Source organism: Panthera pardus, unplaced genomic scaffold (genome assembly GCF_024362965.1).
Source record: "Panthera pardus isolate Hobbes unplaced genomic scaffold, ASM2436296v1 HiC_scaffold_12, whole genome shotgun sequence".
NCBI lineage: Eukaryota > Metazoa > Chordata > Mammalia > Carnivora > Felidae > Panthera > Panthera pardus.
This window is the reverse complement of record NW_026526677.1, coordinates 81,039,356-81,063,628: the sequence shown is the minus strand read 5'-3', so window position 1 is coordinate 81,063,628 and position 24,273 is coordinate 81,039,356. Positions and strand designations below refer to the sequence as shown.

The following is a 24,273-nucleotide window of genomic DNA, read 5'->3' as shown; positions in this document are numbered from 1 at the left end:
TGTGGTGGTATCTCACTGTTGTTTTAATTATCAATCCTTTTTAAATATGACTGTAGACCCTATACAAGTTATAAATCTTCCATTGCTTTCAATAGTCAGTTTTTAAATATAGTATGGTATAAGAGTTCTATATTTCTCAATGAAACACACCCAAGATTATCTATCCATTAAAAAATTAATAAATAAAGCAAAGAGAGAATACAGTCTTGGACTTCTCTTATTTCTTCCATCAGTTTGCTGGTTCAAATACAGCAATAATATAAAATGTGTTTATCACCCATAGCTGATAATAGAAGGTAATTATACCTTCCTTTTCTATAATAATAATCAAGTTACTATGCCAATAGGTCATTTAATGTGATACTCATAAACAAATAAAAGCAATATCCAGAGAAAAACTAAAGAATAAAATACCAAATAATAAAATAGTGAATAAAATATTGAATGTATTACACAGTAAAAAAAGCAAAATAATAATTTGTTAAAATAATTTGTTAAAATAAGGTAAAGGTGAGAGAAAGTTTTTGAATGTAATTATCCTTGATAACTGATCCTTAAAGTATCTAATCAATTTTTAAGCAGATATATGCAGTATAGAAGAATTTAGTCTGTTTTAAAAAGTAATACACATAGATGTTTTACATTAAAAGCAGATAATTAAAAATTGAAATCATGTAAAAATGATAATGTCCTTTGTTTTCAACTTTTTTTTTGGCATTGTCTGTAATATCTGAATAGTAACTTACCTCCAGACTCATCCTTGTTACTCGTATTTTTCAATGTTTTATTCTACTCTATGGAAAAAGCAACACCTTGATTACCCTATGATCTGGAAATCTAGCAATTGTGGACTCCATGTCAGACTGAGTATTTTCATGTTTCCACAACCAGAGTAGAATACCTCATTTGAAGTTATGGTTTATTTGGATTATGTTGTGCCAGTAGAAGAAAAAAAAAAACTTTTGAGTGATATTACAAACTACCATTCTCCTTCCACCAATCATCATTTTCAAATTAATAAATAAAAACACTAGACTCCAGTTAAATTTAATTTTGGATAAAATAAAATACTGCATGGAACATAGTAGAACTAAAACATTTATTGTTTATTTAAAATTCAAACTTAACTGTGCTTCCTTTCTTTCATCTTGCAAGCCTATCTCTATTCCCTTCAGTTAGTTAGTTCCAGAGGAGATGACATTGAGACAATAAAAGAGAAATAAACTGGATCAGCAGGGAAGATGCTAATACTGCACAAAAAGTACCTAAAATAGAATAAAATATTCGAATGCTCTTTACTTCTTTTTAAAGTAATGATAATATTGATGAGCCTGGGTTTTCATTTAACTCTTAATGCTCCTTTTCATGTTTTCACAGATGTCTCTACCACCATTTTATACAGGGTTAATCCCACCTTTTCTGTCTCTTCTTAAATCACTTTTTTCTGTAAGCAGTGGTGTTCAACACATAATAATAATAAACTATTGTTTTGTTGTTTTTGTCGTTAATTACTAGTATTCCAACAAAGAAGAGGCTTTTATATATCTTCCCAAAGCATTCAGATACATTTAAACATATAACAGACATTTATAACTGAAATAATAAACTTATCTTTGTATATAAAAACATTCTTTTGAATTTCAAACTTTATTAGCATAAATTAAGTTGAGGACTACCTCTTTGGTTTTAAAAGAGGACTCATCCATTATACATAGTTAATATACTGTTGATATATCAGTTATACTGATAACACTTAACAGCACAATATAGCCACCAAGTTCAATTGAATCAAGCTATAAATGTTATGTGTATAAACATTTAAATCCTCACTACAATTTAATTTCTAAACACTCTTAAAACAAAAAATGTGACATAATTAATTTTTAGCAGTATGATACTATTAATCCAAAGAATATAAACTACTTTTGTAGAATAAAAGATATCACTTTAGGTCTAAGATATAGAACAATAAGATTGATCAAAACAAAGTGAGAGACACTGAGGCAACCAAAAAAATTCAGCACACTATAGATAGCTTTAAATGACTGTGTGTGTGTATGTGTGTGTGTGTGTGTGTGTGTAATAAATCCAGGATGATTCTGTCTTTATGTGATGAAATTTAGCATTATAAGGAGACATTTTTACAATTACTTGCTCTAAATTATATATATATGTATATATATGTATATATATATATATATATATATATATATATATATATATACATAAACAAATCTTCTAAAGGCTAATAATGTTTTAGATTGCAAATGAAAGTCAGTGAGGTGGGATGGATACTAATTTTATTAACATTTATATAGTATTTTTCTAACTACCTTATTATATTGAATTGTATATGACTTCTTGCAATGCTAACAAAGGTTTAAGAATTGTTTTCTCTTTCTTTTGTTGAAAAGTATGAATTGTGATATAAATTTAAATGAATACCTGAAGATATTTTGTAATGAATACTTTAATATATTTTTATTATTTGATACATACAGCAGGATTCTTACCTGAAAGATACCCGGCTACTGACAGAAACAGAATTAGTTTCCAAGAGGAAGCCATCCTTGGTTACTAGGATATCCTGTGTCCCACCTACTTTGTTTAGCAGCTGTGATGTTTCTTCATTAAAGAATGCCCTGTTGAAATAAATAACAATTTTAAAAAACTAACAAAAAAAAAAGGTAGACAAACACAAGCCAACCCAAAAATCTGAGAGTAAAATGGCAAACACCTTTTATTGCAAAGGTCAGGTTAATATATATTTGTATTGACAATAATAAAATCTCCATTAAAATTAATAATGCACAATACAAAAAATTCAGAGAAGTGGTAAACTTTCCTTAACACATTTAATTATATTGAATACTCCTCTACAGATAATAAAAACATCAGGTTCTAATGGGGATGATTTTTCCTCACAGGGAATGTATAATAGCTTTATTTAGTACATTAGACAAATTATTGGAATAGAAAAATTGGGTAGAAAAACCAGTTATATTAATATATATTCCTCTAGTCTAGAACATAACTAATGATCAGTTAGCCAAGTGATTTCACACATTCTGCCTGTAGCTCATCTAAATCTCCACAGGAACATTTTTTACTTAATTATTAATGTCAACTGCCTTTGTTTATAACTCCTGTGATTATCTGCACTGTGTTATAGTTCCCTCCTTTGAAGAGATATTTCTCTCAGCGTCTTTTACTAGTCAGAATCTAAAGGAAATTTTTTTGTGAATATTTAACATTTTTTGTCTAATGGAATTTTGATAAGATGACGAGTGTAACACATTAATATCCTTTGGTTCTATTATTTGTACTGAAAGATATGATAAAGATTTAAAAAAAAACCCATAAAATTCTACCATGAAACTTCCTGCAAGAACTTGACAAATGTACATTAGAAATTCCTATAATAGACAAGTAACTTTTGAATTTTCAGGTGTCAGTTAATGGTGTCCTTCTTAGCCCAAAGTGATTAAATTAAAATAATTGTAATGTAATAATAATTTTTAAATAGCAATTTCTTCTTGGAAACTGGTTCCTTCCTAGAGACTTAACGGTTCAAGTTATCTCTATCTTTTAGAAAACATCTTAAAAATTAGACAAGTATTTCCCCTCTTTAGTTAGGTAATAATTTGATATAGTCATGTCCAAACAGGGAAATCTGTTAGTGAATCTTTTACCTGATTAATGTTAGTCCCATTTCATATGTATGTTTAAATCTAATTTTTGATACTCTATTAGAATTACATGGTTAGATATCATGAGTGGAGAAGAAAGTTAATAATACCTAATAATAGTTGATTATAGTCATCTACTTAAAAAAATACTTTTCATTTTTTTCATCAGAAACAAAGACAGTTTGAAGCACCACAAATGACCTTATCACAATTTTTTACATTTTAAAACACTTTTATTATTTTTATACTGTTTTGGTTTTTTGCCAGAAAGGAAAAGGAGAAAATTAGCACTTGGCACACAAACATTAGAGAGACTTAAAGTTGCTAGAACTACAATTATGATTCATGAGAACTGCACATTTGAATCAGTTAATTTTCTTTTAAAAATTTTTTTTAAACGTTTATTTATTTTTGAGACAGAGAGAGACAGAGCATGAACAGGGAAGGGGCAGAGAGAGAGGGAGACACAGAATCAGAAGCAGGCTCCAGGCTCTGAGCCACAGCCCAGAGCCCGACGCGGGGCTCGAACTCACGGACCATGAGATCGTGACCTGAGCTGAAGTCGGACGCTTAACCGACTGAGCCACCCAGGCGCCCCTGAATCAGTTAATTTTCAATCTGTGTTGAAATGGGCCTTTCTCAGATTATTTCTGAGATATTAATGTAGTTTTATTTCACTTGTTTTAATGAGCTTCTGCCCAGTACCTGTCTCTCAAACTGGTATTTCCCTTGTATGTTTACAGTGTGCTATTATGTTAAACATTCTTCGTCAACAAATGCAAATGCTTTCGGAGCACTTAAATGCTGTAAACTGTGAATGTCAAAGACACACAAGGGCACACACCTACACATACGCACACATGTACATGGATGTTAATCACAGGCTCTGAGCCAAATAAGCAAGATACTGTAAGTATATTATTAATATAGAGCTATCAAAAAAGGGATTTATTCATATAATTGGCAGCAGTTGTAAATACAACAGATGGTTCTTCAGTAAAATTTCAAGAACACATTGATCTTAAAAATGAATGAATGGTATAATGCAGGTAGACTAACAATGAGCACATGAATAAATAAATCAGTATCAGAGAGTGATCCATACTATGATGTAATTAACACATCAAGGGGCAATGAGGGGATAGAAGGGGCTACTTTAGTAGGGGTTCACAGAAGCAATTTCTGATAAGACGACATTTAGGAATTTAGGATGAGTACTCATGTTTTCAACATGCCATTATGGAATAATCTGTATATATCCCATATATATGCGTATATATCCCATATATATGCGTATATACATATATATATTCCAGGTACATTTTTTCAATTCTCAAAAATAGTACACTGGATTTTATTACTAAAAGAAACCATTTCATGTTAAGATTTCTTCAAATAAAAATTGTGTGTGTGTGTGTGTGTGTGTTCATTTTCAAGCATCAATGCTTGTTTAATGAGGCTAAAACACAAAAAAATCATAGATCTTTAAAAATCATTCTTTTAAGACATCTAAAGACATTTGTTTTGCTTTCCTTCTTTTTTTTATTCTCTCTCTCTCTCTCTTTATTTTTTTTCAAATAAAAAGTAAGAGAAATCATCTTTAGGTTCTGAAATATATAAACTTTTTTTTTATGGTAAACAAAGAAAAAATCCCAACAGTCCTTAATAACATAGATACTAAGAAAATGTTTTTTTTTTCTTTTCTTTTTTGTTTTTATTTTAATTCCACTACAGTTAACATACAGTGACATTAGTTTAGGTGTGCAATGCAGTGTACCTTACTCGGTGCTCATCATGGTAAGTGTACTCTTTAATCCTTATCACCTATTTCACCTATCCACCCTCACTTCCTCTCTAGTACCCATCAGTTTGTTCTCTATAGTTAATAGTCTATTTATTGGCTTTTCTCTATTTCTTCCTTTGTTCATTTGTTTCTTAAATTCCACATATGAGTGAAATCATATGGTATCTGCTTTTTCTGGGCTGACTTGTTTCACTTAGCACTATACTCTCTAGCTCAATCCATGTTGTAGAAAACGGCAAGATTTCATCTTTTGTATGGCTGAATGATGCCACATTGTATATAAATATCACTTCTGTCTCTATTCATATATTTATAGATACTTGGGCTGCTTCCATAATTTGGCTATTGTAGTAATACCGTGATAAACATGGTGTTGCATACATCCTTACCAATTAGTGTTTCGTATTCTATGGGTAAATACCCAGTACTGTGATTACTGCATCATATGGTAGTTCTATTTTTAACTTTTTAAGGAACCTTCATACTGTCTTCCACAGTGGCTGCACCAGTTTGCACTCCCACCAACAGTGCAAAAGGGTTCCTTTTTCCCATGTCCTTGCCAAGACTTGCTGTTTCTTGCGTTGTTGATTTTAGCCATTCTGACAGGTGTAAGGTGACATCTCATTGTAGTTTGATTTGTATTTCTTTGATGATGAGTGTCGTTGAGCATCTTTTCATGTGTCTGTTGGCCATCTGTGTCTTCTTTGGAGAAAAATCCATTCATGTTTTCAGCCCATTTTTAATTGGATTATTTGCTTTGTGTGTGTTGAGTTCTATACATTCTTTATATATTTTGGATACTAACCATTTATCAGATATGTCATTTGCAAATATCTTCTCCATTCTGTTGTCTTTTAGTTTTGTAAACTTTTTTATATGCCTCTCTTGAAAACACAATTATTTTCATGACTTGAATAAAATGCTTGTATCAGATTAATAAAATAATATAAAACTACATTATTTTATGGATTACAGTATATTAAGTCCCTATTACAAGCCAGATTAAGTTATAATCAGTTAATAAATTTTACTAAAGAACATCAGGATGTATTTTTAGAAATGCCCTAATGGAGACTGGCAGCTGTAGAATAGAGTGTTGTTCATCAAAATATTGGAAAAGTAATAAATTCTAATTGGGAAACTACTAATTGGATACATTTTTTAAAAAACCTCACATTTTAAGAGAACTTATTTCAATGTTTAGAATATTATCACATTAATTAAAAACGCATTAAAAACCTCACTTTTTAAAAGAACTTATTTCAATGTTTAAAATACTATCACTGTTAGTGATAGTAACAATTAGTACTAGTCACTATTATCACCTGTGATAGTTAAAGAAAAATATGTGAAATGAAATCATATTAGTTTGCAAATTTTTACTTGAATATTGCATATATTTGCAATTGAAGTAAAATTAGATCTTTGTATTAAGTTATAAATCATAAATATTAAATGCATTGCACAGTTGATCGTGTAGATAATTACTTAAAGGCATCCCATCTTAAGTTGAATTTTAAGTAGAAATGCTAACATATGTTGCGTGGTGCCTGGGTGGCTCAGTCGTTAAGCATCCGATTTCTGCTCAGGTCATGCTCTCCCGGTTTGTGAGTTCAAGCCCCATGTCGGGCTCTGTGCTAGCAGCTCTGAGCCTGGAGCCTGCTTCAGATTCTGTGTCTCCCTTTCTCTCTGCCCTTCCCCCACTCACACTCTGTTTCTCTCTCTCAAAAGTAAAATAAAAACATTTAAAAAATGTAAAAAAAAAGAAATACTAGCATTTGTTGTATAAAATTGATTAAAGGATAATTGCTGGCATTGGAATAGAAGTTAGTTTTTTTAATGCATATATTAAACTGCCTTATGACTGATATTCATATGTGAGTGTATATAAAGAAAGATTTCTATTATTGCCTGTTGATCTCTCTTTCCAGTTCTCTAGAAATTATTTCCTACTGTTTGACCCCTTACAATCTATTTTAAAACATAATTACATTTTAAAACATAAATCAGGCTATATCATTTCCCTGTTTCACTGGTTTATTCTTAAAATCTAAATTCCTTATATAGTCTGCAAAATGATATATAGTCTAGTCCCTGCCTAACTTTCTGACTTCATCTTCCAGCACTCTAGACTCTATTCCCACCACACTGATTTTCTTGCTGCTTCTCAGATATGCCTAGCACTCATTGTTTCCTTTGCCAGGACCCCTCCATCATCAGTTCTTCCCAAACAGATAACCTTAAACCCTGAAGACCCTGCTCTTCAGGCTTTTCTTAATTCTTCTCCTTAAATAAGAAGTCCCTTCCCAACCTTCTTCCTGTTAGCCCTGTCACTGGTTTTCCATACATTGTTCCTGCCTTATTTTTATTCTTTGTATTTATCAGTGCCTGAGGTTATGCTATTTGTTTATTTTATTTTTAATTATCTTTTTCTCCTAGTGGGATGTGATATCCATAAAACCAGTAGTTTTGTCTTTTGTATCTTTGTAGACTCCTCATATAGAACAGAACAGGTTTGGTTTTAGTAGCTATACAATTGCTATTTTTGAATAGTAATTATTGAATAAACTGAAATCTCTGGTAAATACATTATTTGGCACAAAGTAACATAAGAAGAAATTAATCATGGCAACCACTACCACTTATAAAATTCTATGTGCTAGACATTATCGTATGCGCTCTACCTACACAACCTCTATAAATTAACTTGACACCTTTTATTGATGAAGAAAACTTGCCCAACATCACACAGCTGGTAAAAGTCATAACTGGGGTAAGAATAATGTTGACTTTTAAGCTACATTATCTCTTACAAAACTTCATAGCAATCTCTACAAAAATTTCAAGAAGCCCTCTTATCTGAAATAATTGGGACTGGTACTAAATTCATTTAAAACAATAATTTAAAAAAATCATACAGGCATACCTGAAACATTATAATTTAACTAATATGATTTGACTTTATATTTTTGGCCAATCTTATTATATAGAAAGGAGATGTTTTCTTCTGATTATGAATATTCTGATGGACAAAATCTTTTCTTTATCTCAACATAGTGAGTTTTTATACATAAGTCCTGCCTGTAATACATCATATACAATTTTTAATTTTTCAAAGTGGTGTAAGGATGTGTGAAGTGTCTTGATGACAGCATCTTTGAAGATTTTTATTATTTTTATACAGTTGCCTCATACACACCCACTTTTATAACATTTCCTAAGTCAGTTATTTTACTGTTTGTTCAAGACTATTAGTTTTTGTGGTTTTAAAAAATCTTTTGTTTTGTTGTCATAGAACCAAATGCTCCCACTGCTGGTGCACTCATATGTCATTAATCTGCATAATGTTTATTTTAATTACCTAGTTACATCAATAAGTACAACCTCCATAAACAGTGTAAATACAACTGAATATTGTTAAGCATGCAACTTACACAGCAGCAGTGAGTAAACTAGAAATGAGCCTACTTAACCGTCAGCATCTAACTTATTCTGAATTATTTTTATTTATAGACACAATAAAGGGTGTTACTTGGCAAATTAGTACAGTAGAGTAAAAGTTTTTCTACTCTAATTAGCATGTGACAGGGCTACAATATGAGGGACCTGGATGTACATTTTGGTAAAACAATAAAATAATCAAGTATACATTTTTCTGTGTACCTTATTCTCCATATCAACCATGACTCTGCCAAAAATTGAGCTAGTGGCACTTTTGCTTGGAATATATATTTTTTAAGCTGAGCAAGGACAGGACAGAGCTCATTGAAAAAAAATAAAAAAAACATTAAGAATCTTTTATGGGGAATTATATTTTAGATGTCTTTGAAGTGGCACCTGGACAAAACAACAGATAATAAGATGCAACAGAAGATCTAGCAGAAAAAAAGTGAATAAAAAATAAAAGTATATGTGTTGGTCTTATTAGGTTTGCTATCATTTATCTCTTGAGAACCAAGCAGCAATGCCAGGAAGAGAGACTTCTTGCTCTCAAACACAACCAGAGTGAGTTATGATATTGAGAGTCACAAGAAAATAAATTACACTTTTGTTTCCTGGACAAAGGATTATGGGTTGTAGATAGAAGATGGAGTTCATAGTGTTTACATAAATTTTGAGGTATGATTTTCTATAGTGTGTAGTTAAACATGGTTCTGGTCTAGTTTCCTCATCCTTTTAAATCCAAAAACTTATTTTGACTTCAATAGAACCTGCCTCATGAAAAGGGATACAGTAACGATTTAAGAAGCAGCAGCACTAGTCATCTGAGACCTCAAGCCAACTTTATAATTTTATTTAAAACAGAAGAGTAGAGGAAAATACAGCTCAAGACTATGTAATAATACAGGGCGCACTTAATGGAGATGGGAATCAGAAAAGAGAAAAAGACAACTCTAAGAAACTCGTGCCAGAAATATTCCATGATTCTTATCACCTGGTGACTGGTATAAGGAAAGTGTGAAGACAGAACCCTAACTTATTGCACCTGACACTAGCCTCCATGTAAATTCTGACAGGACTTTTGCTGGGATCTTGAGTACCATCCTATGGCCAGGTAACAGAAGATTTCCCTTTCTGATAATTTGGAAACTAGACACCATGACAAAGCTTCCTTCTTAAAATAATACAAAGTATAAAATACTTTTAAGTGCCTTAATGAATTAATTCAGGAGGAAAAACTTACTGAAGAGCAAAATGAGATAAAAGCAGCAAGCAGAGAAATGAAGCTAAGTTTCACTGTTGGGTCATTTATCAAATCTCAGTGAACTTTATCTTGGTGTTCATGGCTTCTCTGAGAGTATGAGAGTATGAGATCCAAAAATTAAAGCCTAGAGCCCACAAGTGTGGATGTTTAAATAGGAGACTCCATATATCTAGGAGCACAAAGGGTTTCAAAATCATAGGATGAACTAAAAACACCCCTCCAGAAAGATACTCCACCAACAGTGGAGTAAAAGAAAAATTTTATTCTTAAACCATGAGGCTATACGGAAACAAAAAGGAAAATCTCATAGTCAATAATCATAATTTGTACAGGAAAACAAATCACTATGAGTGATAGTCAATAGAAATAATAAAAGTCAGAATCAGACCTGCAAAGACTTTAGATATTTGACTTTTCAGGCACGAATTGTACATATATATATTTTGTTTTAAACATAAGGAATTGTGTTATGAAAAAGAAGAAAAAAAATTTAAAATGTTTAGAATGCAGCCCAGAAAAGCAAATGGATGGAAAATGTGAAAGGAAGGTAAACAAAATGGAGGGCATACTAAGAATACCTTATATATATAATCATATTTTCAGAAAGAGAAAGAGACTGGGATGAAGAAATATATGAAGAGAGAGATAGTTGTTAAAATTTACCAAAACTTCTGAAATTGACCAATATTAACTCTCAGAAAGACAGTAAAAAAGCAAGAAGAATAAACAACTGATAAAGTCATAATGAAAATGCTGACCATCAAAGACAACATCCAGAGAGAAAAAAAGGCATTAATTGTTCAGGTAGGAAAATCAAACTCTCAGTGACTTAATAATAGCAATAATGGGATCCAAAAATATTGGAATAATGAGCTGGTAAAAATAAGTCAATATATAATTATAAACCTTGTGAAAATTTATTTCAGGGACACTTATTCAAAAACTGAGAGGTCAATTTTATCTTAATAAAGCTGGGAAAAAACAGAGTTTGTCAAAAATAAATCTTTACTAAGAAAAATACTATAAAATAGTAATTATAAAATAGAAGAAAAGAATAATTGCAGAGAGATTTCTGAAATAAAAAAAAGGAACATAACAAAAGCTGAATCATGATGTTTAATATATGCCAGGAATTGTTGCTTTGGAAACATATTTAACACATATAACTCTTTGAGAAAAAACTAATATTCTTATTTTAAAGATGAGAAATATGAGGTATAGAGAGGTTAGGTAAATTTTCTAAGACTGAACAGCTGTTGAGTAAACTTGAGATTTATATCTAGACAGTATGGGTACAGAGACTATGACTTTTTTTAATGTTTATTTATTTTTGAGAGAGAGAGAGACAGAGTGTGAGAGGGGGATGGGCAGAGAGAGAAGGAGACAAAGAATTCTAAGGAGGCTCCAGGCTCAGACCTGTCAGCACAGAGCCAATCTCTGAGCTCCAATTCACTGTGAGATCATGACCTGAGCCAAAGTCCGATGCTTAACTAACCCAGCACCCCATTCAATGAACATGACTTTAAACAACACACTATACTGTCTGAAAAAAATAATAAACAAAAAATACAGTATGAGGGCAAATTTATGAAAAGATTGTTTTAATGGATGTTAGTAATGGTTTTTTGAATATCACACCTAAACTACAAACAACAAAATAAAAAATAAATAAATGAGACTACATCAAACTAAAAAGCTGTGCACAGCAAAAGAAACCATCAACAAAGTGAAAAGACAACCTACAACATGGGGAAAAAGATTTGCAAACCATATATCTGATAAGTGGTTAATATCCAAATACATAAATACTCACACAACTCAATAGCCAAAAAGAAAAAAAAAAAATGGGCAAAAGATCTGAGTAGACATTTTTCCAAAGAAGATATATGAGACACAAACAGCTACATGAAAAGATGCTCAGCATTCACTTGTCATTTGGGAAATGAAAATTAAAACTACAATAAGATATCGATAATCTTACACCTTTTAGAATGACCATCCTGAAAAAGACAACAAAGATCAAATTCTGGCATGGATGTGAAGAAAAGGGAACCTTTATTCACTGTTGGTGGGACTGTAAATTAATATAGCTACTATGAAAAATAGTAAGCACCTTTCAAAAAATGAAAATACAACTATCTCATGAGGCAGAAATTTCACTTCTGGGAATATATACAACAGAAACAAAAACACTAACTCAAAAAGGAAAGATATCTGCACCCTCATGTTCATAGCAGCATTATTTACGATAGCCAAGACGTAGAAACAATCTTAGTGCCCATCAATAGATGAATAGAAGAAGGAAATGTGATATATATACACAATGAAGTACCATTTGACCATAAAAATGAGGAAATCTTACAACATTGATGGAAGGCATTAATGCTAAGTGAAATAAGTTGGAGAAAGACAAATACTGTATAGCCTCATATATGGAATCTAAGAAAAAAAAGAACAAATAGCAAAAAAACTCATAGAAAAAGAGATCAGACTTATGGCTACCACAGGTGGAGGATGGGGGAAGGAGAAATTAGAGGAAGGTGGTCAACGGTACAAACTTCTAGTTATATGATAAATAACTACTAGGGGTGTTTGTACATCATGGTTACTAAAGTTAACACTGCTGTATGGTATATAGAAAAGTTAAGAGAGTTAATTTGAGAATTATCTTCAAAAGGAAAATTGTTTTCTTTTTCTTTTATTTTTAGCTTAACATATTGTGGTAATTATTTCACAATATATGCAATTCAAACCATTATGCTGTATATTGAACTTATACAGTGGAATATATCAATTATTTCTCAGTAAAACTGGAAGAAAAAGTTTGAAATAAAAAAAACATTGTTAATAAAACTATAATAATCGTATCTTGAATGGTAAAAAGTAAAGCTAATATACAGTTAAAATATATGAAACTAGTAGCAAATATATAAGGAAAGAAGTGACTGAAATTAAGTCGTTTAACAGTTCATATATATTCAGAAAGATATTAAATTTAAATTTTTATAAAATATGTTTTCCTAGGTTAACTGATGAATAAATAGAAATTCGTTAGAAAACAAATCTATTCATCATAAATATTTACCACTGCCCACTTTTTGGTGACGAAAAGAAATTATATATTTAAAACTTCTTTACACAGAATATAACACATACAGAACTTCCGGCATGTCCTATAAAACATAAATCTAATTTTTAGTCTAACTTTAGAGACTCATCAGATTTTGATTCGAACTATGCATGTTGTCACATCTACTGCTCCACCTCAAAGAGTTTGGAGCCCAGATACATGAAATATCAAACCTAATATACAAACCTACTTCATATTGTGTATCTTCTAAGAAATGCTCACTCTCTCATCCATCAGAATAAAATTCCTTATTTGAAAATACCTAGTTGTGAAACAAATAAAACAAATTATTAAATTTCCTGATTAAAGGCAAATGCAAAATCTTAATTCAAGAATGGATTTGGAGTATCCAAGCTGCAAGATGCCAGCATGGCTGCAAGCCAATGCCCAGATGGGAGAAATAGGAAATCCGGTCTGTGAATTGCAAATATTTAGATTTTAAAGGATACACGGCCCCGAGAAAGGAGCTTGATTTTTTATATACATCATAATAATACAAATAAATTATTCCTACAATATAAATCAATTTCTAAAGTTCTCAGATATTTTTCAGTAATGTTTAATTTTGCCATATAACGTACACAGAGTGACACCTGGGTGGCTCAGTTGGTTAAGCATCTGACTCGTGATTTCGGCTCAGGTCATGGTCTCATGTTTCTGAAATCCAGCCCCACCTTGGCTGTGCGCTGACAGCAGGGAGCCTAATTGGGATTCTCTCTCTCTCTCTCTCTCTCTCTCTCTCTCTCTCTCTCTCTCTCTCAAAATAAATAAATAAACTTAAAAAATTAAATAGAAACATGCAACTCTCCATTTTTTACAGATTGGACAAACATGTAAAAAGTGATGGGCTTGCCTAACACCTCACATACCTCACTGTCAGCATCAGGATTAGCTTTCCTTCCAGCTGATCCCTGGTGTAGAGAGTTAAACAATATCTGCAAACTGCCTTTACCATTTTCTACTGATGAGAAAATATTCTACATTGAGACATGGAGAATTAAGAAGACATTTTCACATGCTTTAGGAAAGATTCTTCTGAAAGAGAGGAATGACTTGTGACATTAAGCCTGGTTTCTTGCAGTAAGAAGGTCTCAGTGAAGGGCAATATGTGTAAATAATGAAAAAGGACACGTGGGTTATTGCATTCTGGAAAACAAACCAATGAGGACATGTGTCCAGGGTTCCACATGAGCAAGTAAATTAACTAAATTGTGTGTAAAAGAGTTTTATATGTATAATTTCAGGTATATATTTCTTATATACTGAACAGTAAGAGGTAGTAAAAATTCAAGATGAGAATATATTTGTTTTCTGATGAATTAAAGTTAGTGTCAGAGGGACTTCCAACAGCTCAACAGGTAGAACAATACAAGAAAACACGTAGGAAACCCAAAGGATTTTGAGTCTCAGAGATATCTTTTGTATCATATGTGATATTAATAAGATTTTAGACTCATGATCTCTAACAAGAAAGATGGAATTCATATTAATCCTGATATTTAATGTCCTTTTAATTAATTCAAATATGGAAACAAGAATTCGTTTTTTTTTTAAATTTTAATTCTAGTGTAGGTAACATACAGTGTTATATTAGTTTCAGGTGTACAATGAAGTGATTCAACAATTCCATACATCACCCAGTGCTCATCATAAGTGCACTCCTTCATCCCCATCACCTATTTAACCCATCCCCCAAACACCTTCCCTCTGGTAACCATTAAGTTTCTTCTCTATAGTGAAGAGTCTGTTTCATGGTTTATCTCTCTCTCTCTCTCTCTCTCTCTCTCTCCCTCTCTTTAACTTTGTTCATTTGTTTTGTTTCTTTTTTTCCCACAAAGTTTATTTATTTATTTTGACAGAGAGAGAGAGAGAGAGAGAGAGAGAGAGAGAGAGAGAATGTGCACAGGGGAGAGGCAGAAAGCCCTGGCAATAAAGGATCCCAAGTAAGCTCTGTGCTCTCAGCAAACCATGGGATCATGGCCTGAGCTAAAATGAAGAGTCATATGCTCAACCAAATGAGCCACCCATGTGTCCCTGTTTATTAAGTTCCACATACAAATGAAATTGTATGGTATTTGTATTTCTCTGACTGACTTATTTCACTTACATCAATACATTCTAGCTCAATTCACATCATTGAAAATGACAAGATCTCATTCCTTTTTTTTAATGACTGAATAACGTTCCGTTGTATACACATACCACATTTTCCTTATCCATTTATCTGTGAATGGACATTTGTGCTCTTCCATAATTTGGCTATTGCAAATAACGATGCAATGAAGATAGGGATTCATATATATTTTCAAATTAGTGTTTTGTATTCTTTGGGTAAATACCCAGTATAGTGATTAGTAGATCATATGGTAGTTTTATTTTTAAATTTTTGAGTAACCTCCATACTGTCTTCCACAGTTGCCGTACCGGTTTATATTCCTAGCAACAGTGCACAAGGATTTCTTTTTCTCCACATTCTTGCCAACACTACTGTTTCTTGAGTTTTTGATATTGGCCATTCTGACAAGTGTGAGGTGATATTTCATTGTAGTTTTGATTTAGATTTCTTTCGTGATGAGTGTTGTTAAGCATCTTTACATGTGTCTGTTGAACATCTGTATGTCTTAGAGATATGTCTGTTCGTGTCTTCTAATCATTTTTAAATTGGATTATTTGTTTTTTTGTGTGTGTATTGAGTTGGATAAGTTCTTCATATATTTCGGATACTAACCCTTTATCAGATATGTCATTTTCAAACATCTTCTCCACTCAGTAGTTTGCCTTTTAGTTTTTATGATTGTTCTCTTCACTGTGCAAAAGCTTTTTGTTTTAATGAAATCCCAATAGTTTATTTTTCCTTTGATTTCCCTTGCCTCAGGAGACATATGTAGACAGATGTTGCTATGGCTGATGTCAGAGAAATTGCTTCCTGTATTTTGTTCTGGATTTTTATAGTTTCAGGTCTCACATTTAGGTCTTTAATCCATTTTTATTTTATATTTTTGTATACTGTAATGCATCTAGCTTTCCATTTTTCCCAACACAATTTGTTGACAATACCTTTCCCAATGTATATTCTGCTTCTTTTCTGGAATATTAATTGACCAAACTATTGGGGGTTTGTTTCTGTTTTTTTGGTTTTTTTTTTTTTTAAATTTTTTTTTAACGTTTATTTATTTTTGAGACAGAGAGACACAGAGCATGAACGGGGTAGGGGCAGAGAGAGAGGCAGAGACAGAATCGGAAACAGGCTCCAGGCTCTGAGCCATCAGCCTAGAGCCTGATGCGGGGCTCGAACTCACGGACCGCGAGATCGTGACCTGAGCCGAAGTCGGACGCTTAACCGACTGAGCCACCCAGGTGCCCCTGTTTCTGGGTTTTCTAATCTGCTCCATTGATTGATGTGTCTATTTTTGTGCCAGTACCATGTTTGATTACTACAGCTTTGCAGTATGACTTGAAGTCCAGAATTGTAATACCTCCAGTTATATTTTTCTTTTTCAACATTGTTTTGGCTATTCTGGGTCTTTTCTGGTTCCATACAAATTTTAGGATCTTTTGTTCTGATTCTGTGAAAAATGCTGTTGGCATTTTGATAAGGATTGCATTACATCTGTAACTTCCTTTGGGTAGTATGGTTATTTTAACATTTGTTTTTCTAATCCATGATTAGATTTTGTTTTATTGTTTACATTGTACAGGTCTTTCACCTCTTTGGTTATGTTTATTCCTAAGTATTATATTATTTTTGCTTCAGTTGTAAATGGGATTATTTTCTTAATTTCTCTTTGCACTCCTTCATTATTCATTAATAGAAATGCAATCGATTTCTGTACATTGATTTTGTATCCTGTGACTTTACTGAATTCATTTATCAGTTCTAGTACTTTCTTGGTGGATTCTTTTGGGTTTTCTATTGTAGTATCATGACATCTGCAAATAGTGTAAGTTTTTTACTTCTTCCTTAACAATTTGGATGCATTTCATTTCTTTTTGTTGTCTGATGGTTATGTCTATGACTTCAGTACTATGTAATATAAAAGTGATGAGAGTGGATATCCCTGACTTTAGAGGAAAAAAACTCATTTTTTGTTTTTTTTTTTTGCTATTGACTATGATGTCAGCTGTGGGTTTTTCATATAAGGCCTTTATTATGCTGAGGTATGTTCCCTCTATACATTTTTGAGAATTTTTATCATGAATGGATGTTGTACTCCTTCTATTGATGTGATCATATGGATTTTATTCTTTGTCTTGTTGTTGTGATGGATCACATTGATTGATTTGTGAATATTGACTCACTTTGGCATCCCAAGAATAAATTCCACTTGATTGTGGTGAATGGTTTTCTGAAATGTATTGTTGGATACCTTTTGATATTTTTTTAGAGAGAGAGAGAGAGAGCAAGTGAGTGAGGGGCAGAGAAAGAGAGAATCCCAGGAGAGACAGAGGAAGAACAGAAGAAAGAGAGAGAGACAGAGAGAAAGAGCGAGAGAGAGAGAGAGAGAGAGAGAGAGAGAAATGGGGCTGATCTGAATCAGGGCTCATGTTTTTAACCAAAGCAGGGCTCCTGTTTTACCAGAAGCAGGGCTTCAGCTCACCCAATGTGGACCTTGAACTCATGAACCTTGAGATAGTGACCTGAGCCAACAATGTCAGATGCTTAACGACTGAGCCTCCCAGGTACCCTTGATAATATTTTGTTGAGGATTTTTGCATCTATGTTCATCAGAGATATTGGCCGATAGTTATATTATTTTCGTACTGTGTTTATCTGGTTTGGGTACCAGAATAAATCGTGCCTTGCAAAATAAATTTGGAAGTTTTCCTTCCTCTTCTATTTTTTTGGTTATAGTTTGAGAAAAATAGATATTAATACTTCTTTGATTATTTAATAGAATTCACCTGTGAGGCCATCTCCTCTTGGAATTTTGTTTGTTCAAAGTTTTTTTGATTACATATTTAATTATTGTTGGTAATTGGTCTGTTCAAATTTCCTATTTCTTCCTGATTCTACTTTGGCAGGTTACATGTTTCTAGAAATTTATCCATATCTTCTAGGCTCTCCAATTTTTTGGCATATAACTTTTCATAATATTCTCTAAAAATCCTCTGTATTTCTGTGGTGTGAATTGTTATTTCTCCCCTTTCCTTTTGAATTTTATTTCAATTCTCTCTATCTCTCTTTTTGATGAGTCTGGCCAAAGGTTTTCAATTTTGTTAATCTTTTCAAAGTACCAGCTCCTTGTTTCAGTGATCTGTTCTATTGGCATTTTTAGTTTCCATTTGCTTTATTTCTGCTCTAATATTTTTTGTTAAATGTTTATTTATTTTTGAGAGAGAAAGAGAGGGAGAGAGAAAGAACGTGCATGGGAGACGGAGAGAGGCAGAGAGAGAGAGGGAGACAGAGGATCCAAAGCAGGTTCTGCACTGACAGCAGAGAGCCCAACGCAGGGCTCAAACTCACAAACTGCAAGATTATGACCTGAGTCAAAGTCAGATGATTGACTGAGTCACCCAGGTGCCACAATTTCTGTTTTAATCTTTATTAGTTCCTTTATTCTACTAGTTTTGGGTTTTGTTGTTGTTCTTTTTCTTTTTTCTGGTTCCTTAAGGTGTAAGGTTAGGTTGTGTATTGCTTTTTGAGGTAGGCCTGTATTCCTATAAAATTCCCTCTTAGAATCACTTTCACCACATATCAAAGATTTTGGACAGTTTGGTTTCATTTTCATTTGTCTCCATGTATTTTTTTTTTATTCCTCATTGATTTCTTGGTTGATCCATTTATTGTTTAGTAGCACATTATTTAACCTCCATGTATTTATGCTCTTCCCAGATATATTCTTGAGATCGATTTCTAGTTTCATAGCATTATGGTCAGAAAGAAGCATGGAATTACTTTGATTTTTTTTTTTTTAATTTGTTGCGACTTGTTTTGTGGGCTAATATGTGGTCTCTTCTGGAGAATGTTATATGTGAACTTGAAAAGAATGTGTATTCTGCTGTTTTAGAATGGAATGTTCTGAATACATTTGTTAAATACATCTGGTCCAGTGTCTCATTCAAAGCCACACTTTCTTTGTTGATTTTCTGTTTGGATGATCTGTCCATTGATATAAGTAGGATACTTAACTGCATTAAGTATTTGGGTGTCCTTGTAATGGGTGCATAAATATTTATAATTTTTATATATACCTTGTTGGATTGTCCTCTGAATGATTATATAGTATCCTTCTTTGACTGTTGTTACAGTCTTTGTTTTAAAGTCTATTTTGTCTCATATAAGTGTTGCTACCCAGGTTTCTTTTCACATCCATTTGCATGATAGATGTTTCTGTATCCCTTCACTTTCACTGTGTATGTGTCTTTAGGTCTGAAATGAGTCTCTTTTAGGCAGCATATACATGGGTCTTTTTTTCTTTTTAATATTCCATCACCCTATATCTTTTGAATGGAGAATATAGTCCATTTAAATACAGAGTAACTATTGATAGGTATGTATTTATTGCCATTTTATTACTTGTTTTTATGGTTGTTTTGTAATTCTTCTCTATTCCTTTATTTCCTTGCTCTCTTCACTTACATTAGTTGACTTTCTTTAGTGATATATTTAGATTCCTTTCACTTTTTTGCATATCTATTACTGGTATTTGATTTTTGGTTACCATTTGGTTTGTATATATCATCTTCTGCATATAGCAGTTTATATAAAGTTGATAGTCACTTGAGTTTGAAACCATTCTTTACTCCTCTGCTCCACACATTTTTGGTATATGGTGTAATACTTTACATATTTTTATTTTGGATGCCTTGATTGATTTTTACAGATATACTTATTTTTACTACTTTTGTGCTTCCTATTTTCCTTACTCTTGCTTATGGTCTTTCTTTTCCACTCAAAGGGTCCCCTATAACATTTCTTGTAGGGCTGTTTATTGATCACAACTCCTTTAGTTTTAGTTTTTCTGGGAAACTCTTAATTTCTCCTTCTATTCTGAATGATAGCCTTGCTAGATAGAATAATCTAGGTTGCAGATTTTTCCCTTTAAGCAGTTTGAATATATGATGCCACTCCCTTCTGGCCTGCAAAGTTTCTCCTGAAAAATATGCTAATAGCCTTATGAATTTCCATTGGGTGTAACTGTTTTATTTTCTCTTGCTGCTTTTAAAATTCTCTCTTTACCATTATTTTTTTTCCATTTTAATTACTATGTGTTTTGGTGTGGACCTCCATGGGTTGATTTTGTTGGGGGATCTCTGTGTCTTCTGAATCTGGATTTCTTCTTTCTTTCTCAGGTTAGGGAAGTGTTCAGCTATTATTTCTTCAAATACATTTTCTGCTCCCTTTTCTTTTTCTTCTTCTTCTGAGATCCTATATTGTGAGTGTTATTACATTTGATGGTGTTGCTGAGTTCCCTCAGTCTATTCTCATTTTACATTTAAATTTTGTTTTAAGTTTATTTATTTATTTTGATACAGAGAGAGTACAATTGGGGTGAGGGGCAAAGAGAGAGGGAGAATCTCAAGCAGGCCCCATACTCTCAGTGCAGTCTGATGTGGGGCTGGAACTCATGAAACTCAGATCATGACCTGAGGTGAAATCAAGGTCTGCTTGCTTAACTGACTGAGCCAACCAGGTGCCCCTCATTTTGCATTTTTTTTTCTCCAGGTTACTGATTCATTCTTCTGCTTTGACTAATCTACTATTTACTCCATCTAGGCTTGTTATGTATGTATGTTAATTTATATTGAGAAAGAGTGAGAGAGCACATGAGCAGGGGAAGGGCAGGGAGAGAGGGAGACAGAGAATCCCCAGCAGACTCTGCACTGTCAGCACAGAGCTGGACATGGAGGTCAGTCTCATGAGTCATGACATCACTACCTGAACCGAAATCAAAAGTGGGATGTTCAACAACTGAGCCACCAAGGTGTCCCCATCTAGGTATTTTTAATTTCGTTGATTGTGTTCTTCATTTCTGATTTCTCCTTTTTTATCTCATTGCTAAGGGTCTCATTGATGATTTCCACTCTTTTTTTAAGTTAAGTGTGTAGCTTTATGAATATTACTTAAATCTTAAATTTTCTGTCATCTCTATTACTTATCTCCTTTTTGCTTATTACGTTCCTTGTAATTTTGTCCTTTATTTCATTTAGGACATATTCCTCTGTCTCCTCATTTTCTCTAACTCTCTGTGTCTGTTTCTCTTTACTAGGAAAGACATCCATGTCTCCTGCACTTGAAAGTAATGGTCTTGTGAAGAAGAGGTCCTATAGCCCTAGTGTGCAGTGTCCCTTGTTCAACAGAACTTGATACTTCAGGGTTGTCTCCTATGCCTGATGTATCCACCCTTCTCTTGTGGTGAGCCTTTTAGTCCAGTTGTCTGTAGAGGTTCTCTTTTCCTGTTGTGGACAGTGTTTGGTCCCTGTGGCTTAGTGGGCTAGTCTTGAGATGCCTGGAGCTTAGGTTGAGTCAGAGCAGATACAGTAGCACAAAACTGCAGGGTGATTTTCCTTTGTGTCCCTAGAGTTTTCCTTGGTGGGTGATACCTGTGGTCAGACCAACTGTCTGCATCCAGTCCACTGCTACGTCTCTGTCTGACTTCTGGGTGTGATTTTCTTTCCCTGTCTCTGGAGAAAGTCATTTTGGAGTGGTGCTGGGCACTATAGGGACTGCTTGCACACTGCCAGGCTTGTGGCATGGCCCTGTATGGGCCCTGGCCAAAAGCCTATTAGGGCAGCTCCCCAAAGTACAGTTGGGGAGGGCATTGTGACGGGGCAATGGTGCTAGCAAGCTTTATATGTCCCTGTCTTCTGGGGGTGGGGCCCTATAGTGCTGGGACTGAGGCAGGCTATCCAAAGGGGTAGATTGGTGGAAGCACAGCATTGGTGGGGGAGGGGACCAGAGCAGCAGTGTTAACAAGTTACTTAGAGTGTTCCACAGGTGATCCTAGGTTTACACTGGGGAGCTGGGATGGACAATGGCCCCTTTAAGTTCCTTTATCCCTGAAGGAATGTCCCTGGGGTTTCTGTCCCTCAGAACATGCTTTGAGATTAGTAAATAACTCTCCCTCTCATATGCCCCAGGCACATTTCAAACTGCTGCTTCTATGCTGCAGAGATATGCTTCTATCTCTGTGGGCTGTTTATTCTGCTATCTTTTTAATGGCAGAGACTCAGTTTCCTCTTGCCCTCCTAGCTATCTCAGAGAAAAGCCAACTGATTTTTTTTTAATTCCACATTTTAAGTCCTGCTAGTTGTAAGAACTCACAAAATTCAGCTCCTTTGATTTTCAAAACCATATATTATGAAAATTTGTCTTCCCTGTGCAGGTTTCTTGGTATGAGGGTCTCCCCTCTCGATGCCTGCAGTGTGCCTCTCTCCCATGGACAGTCTGAGGAGTCCATTTAGTTCCTGACCATGTCTCCACCCTTCCAACTCTCTTCAGTGTGGCCTCTTCTCTACATTTAGTTGTGGAGTTTATTTTGCCAGCCTTCAGGTAATTCTCTGGGTTATTTACACTGATGTGAGTGTTATCTAGTTATATCCATGGGGTAAGGTGAGCCTAGCATCATCTTACTCTGCTATTTTCTTCAGAAGTCCAGAATCTTTTGAAGACAGTTAAAATTAGAGTCATTGTGTTCTCTTCATCTTGGGTAAATTGGGTTTTTCATGATTTACCTAAAATTTAACCTATATTCCCCAGAAATTTGTCATTTTTAATCATTATCTTCATCTGGCAGTTAATACCATAGGGCTAAAATGCATTTAGACAATGTCTTGTTGTAGGGACATGGTTAAATTTGGAAGAGTAGATAGTTCCAAGGCAATGTTTGAAATTGCTAATATCCATTCTCACAGGAATCATATACATTTTTTTTTCATTTCCATATTAAATAAACCCTTTTTCTTGAAATATTTATATTTGCTAAAGCCAAGGAAAACAGGGATGGTAAAAGACACAAAAAGGTACTACACCAAGAAAAGAAACAGACAAAAACTTGAGAACAAGTCCATATATTTATATGGTGCTGTTATAAAATATTAGGTAGCTCCTTTGGTGGAATTTTATAGTAGTATGACAAGGACCTGTAAGTGTGGTTTTCTATGTTGTTGACAAAGGAGTTGTAAAAAAATGAGAAATGAAAAAGAGAGACTACGGGGATGTGCAGTGGGATGTTTTATACCCCAAACTTTAATCCAAATGACTACTATCAATTTTTTTTTCTCCAAACAGTAAGTACTGAGAGGTAATATGATCAAGTCAATTGAGACTAGTAAAAAACAAATAGGAAAAACTAAATTCTGGGCAAAACTATGTGCCTGATAAACTGCCTCTCTCTGCCTTAGCCTCTTCAGTTTGTATTATGATGGCACCAGTCTTTATTGACTTTCAGCAAGTTACTTGATTTTGTTAAGTTCTTTGCAACATCACAGATAAAAAAAACAAACAAAAAAAAAACAAAAAAAAACCCTAAAAATCCACAATGGACATTGTAATTTCCCCACATTGTTTCTCTTAATCTGTTAAATATCATTGAAAATTGTTAATTTTCAATTTTTTGTTTCAGAATCAAGCATTCAAGATAATTCATAGAGTTGCAGATACAGGTAAGTTATTAAGGAAGAGATGTACTTCAATTAATTCTACTCCTCACCACCAAATAATTCAGATGAGAATTTATACATGTGCCTTGAACTTGCCAGGACTATGATATTCAGAACAGCATGCCATCTGACAGAGGTCCCAAGAGCCATCATCATTTCAGTTTCAGTCAAATGAATAAAAATGGGTTACCATAATCTGGTAACTGAGAGAACTGGAAAGTGTAAGATCAGGTTATGTAACTGTAACTTTTTCATGGAATTAATATATTAGCCTTAGTTTGCATTTGAGACATTTATGCTATTCTAGGCTATTCCAAATCCTTTAATGCATTAAATCAAGATT

General features: G+C 33.4%; 1 protein-coding gene across 2 annotated transcripts in view; it reads right to left on the bottom strand.

Moving 5' to 3' along the window:
• The window catches only part of CNTN5 (contactin 5), a 1,357,742-nt gene that overhangs the window by 769,960 nt on the left and 563,509 nt on the right, over window positions 1–24,273 (bottom strand). For both annotated transcript variants that reach the window (XM_053900236.1, XM_053900234.1), the window contains one exon: window positions 2,514–2,642. In XM_053900236.1, the coding sequence (XP_053756211.1) occupies window positions 2,514–2,568 (55 nt within the window). In that variant the 5' untranslated portion in view covers window positions 2,569–2,642. The remainder of the gene's footprint in view (window positions 1–2,513; window positions 2,643–24,273) is intronic.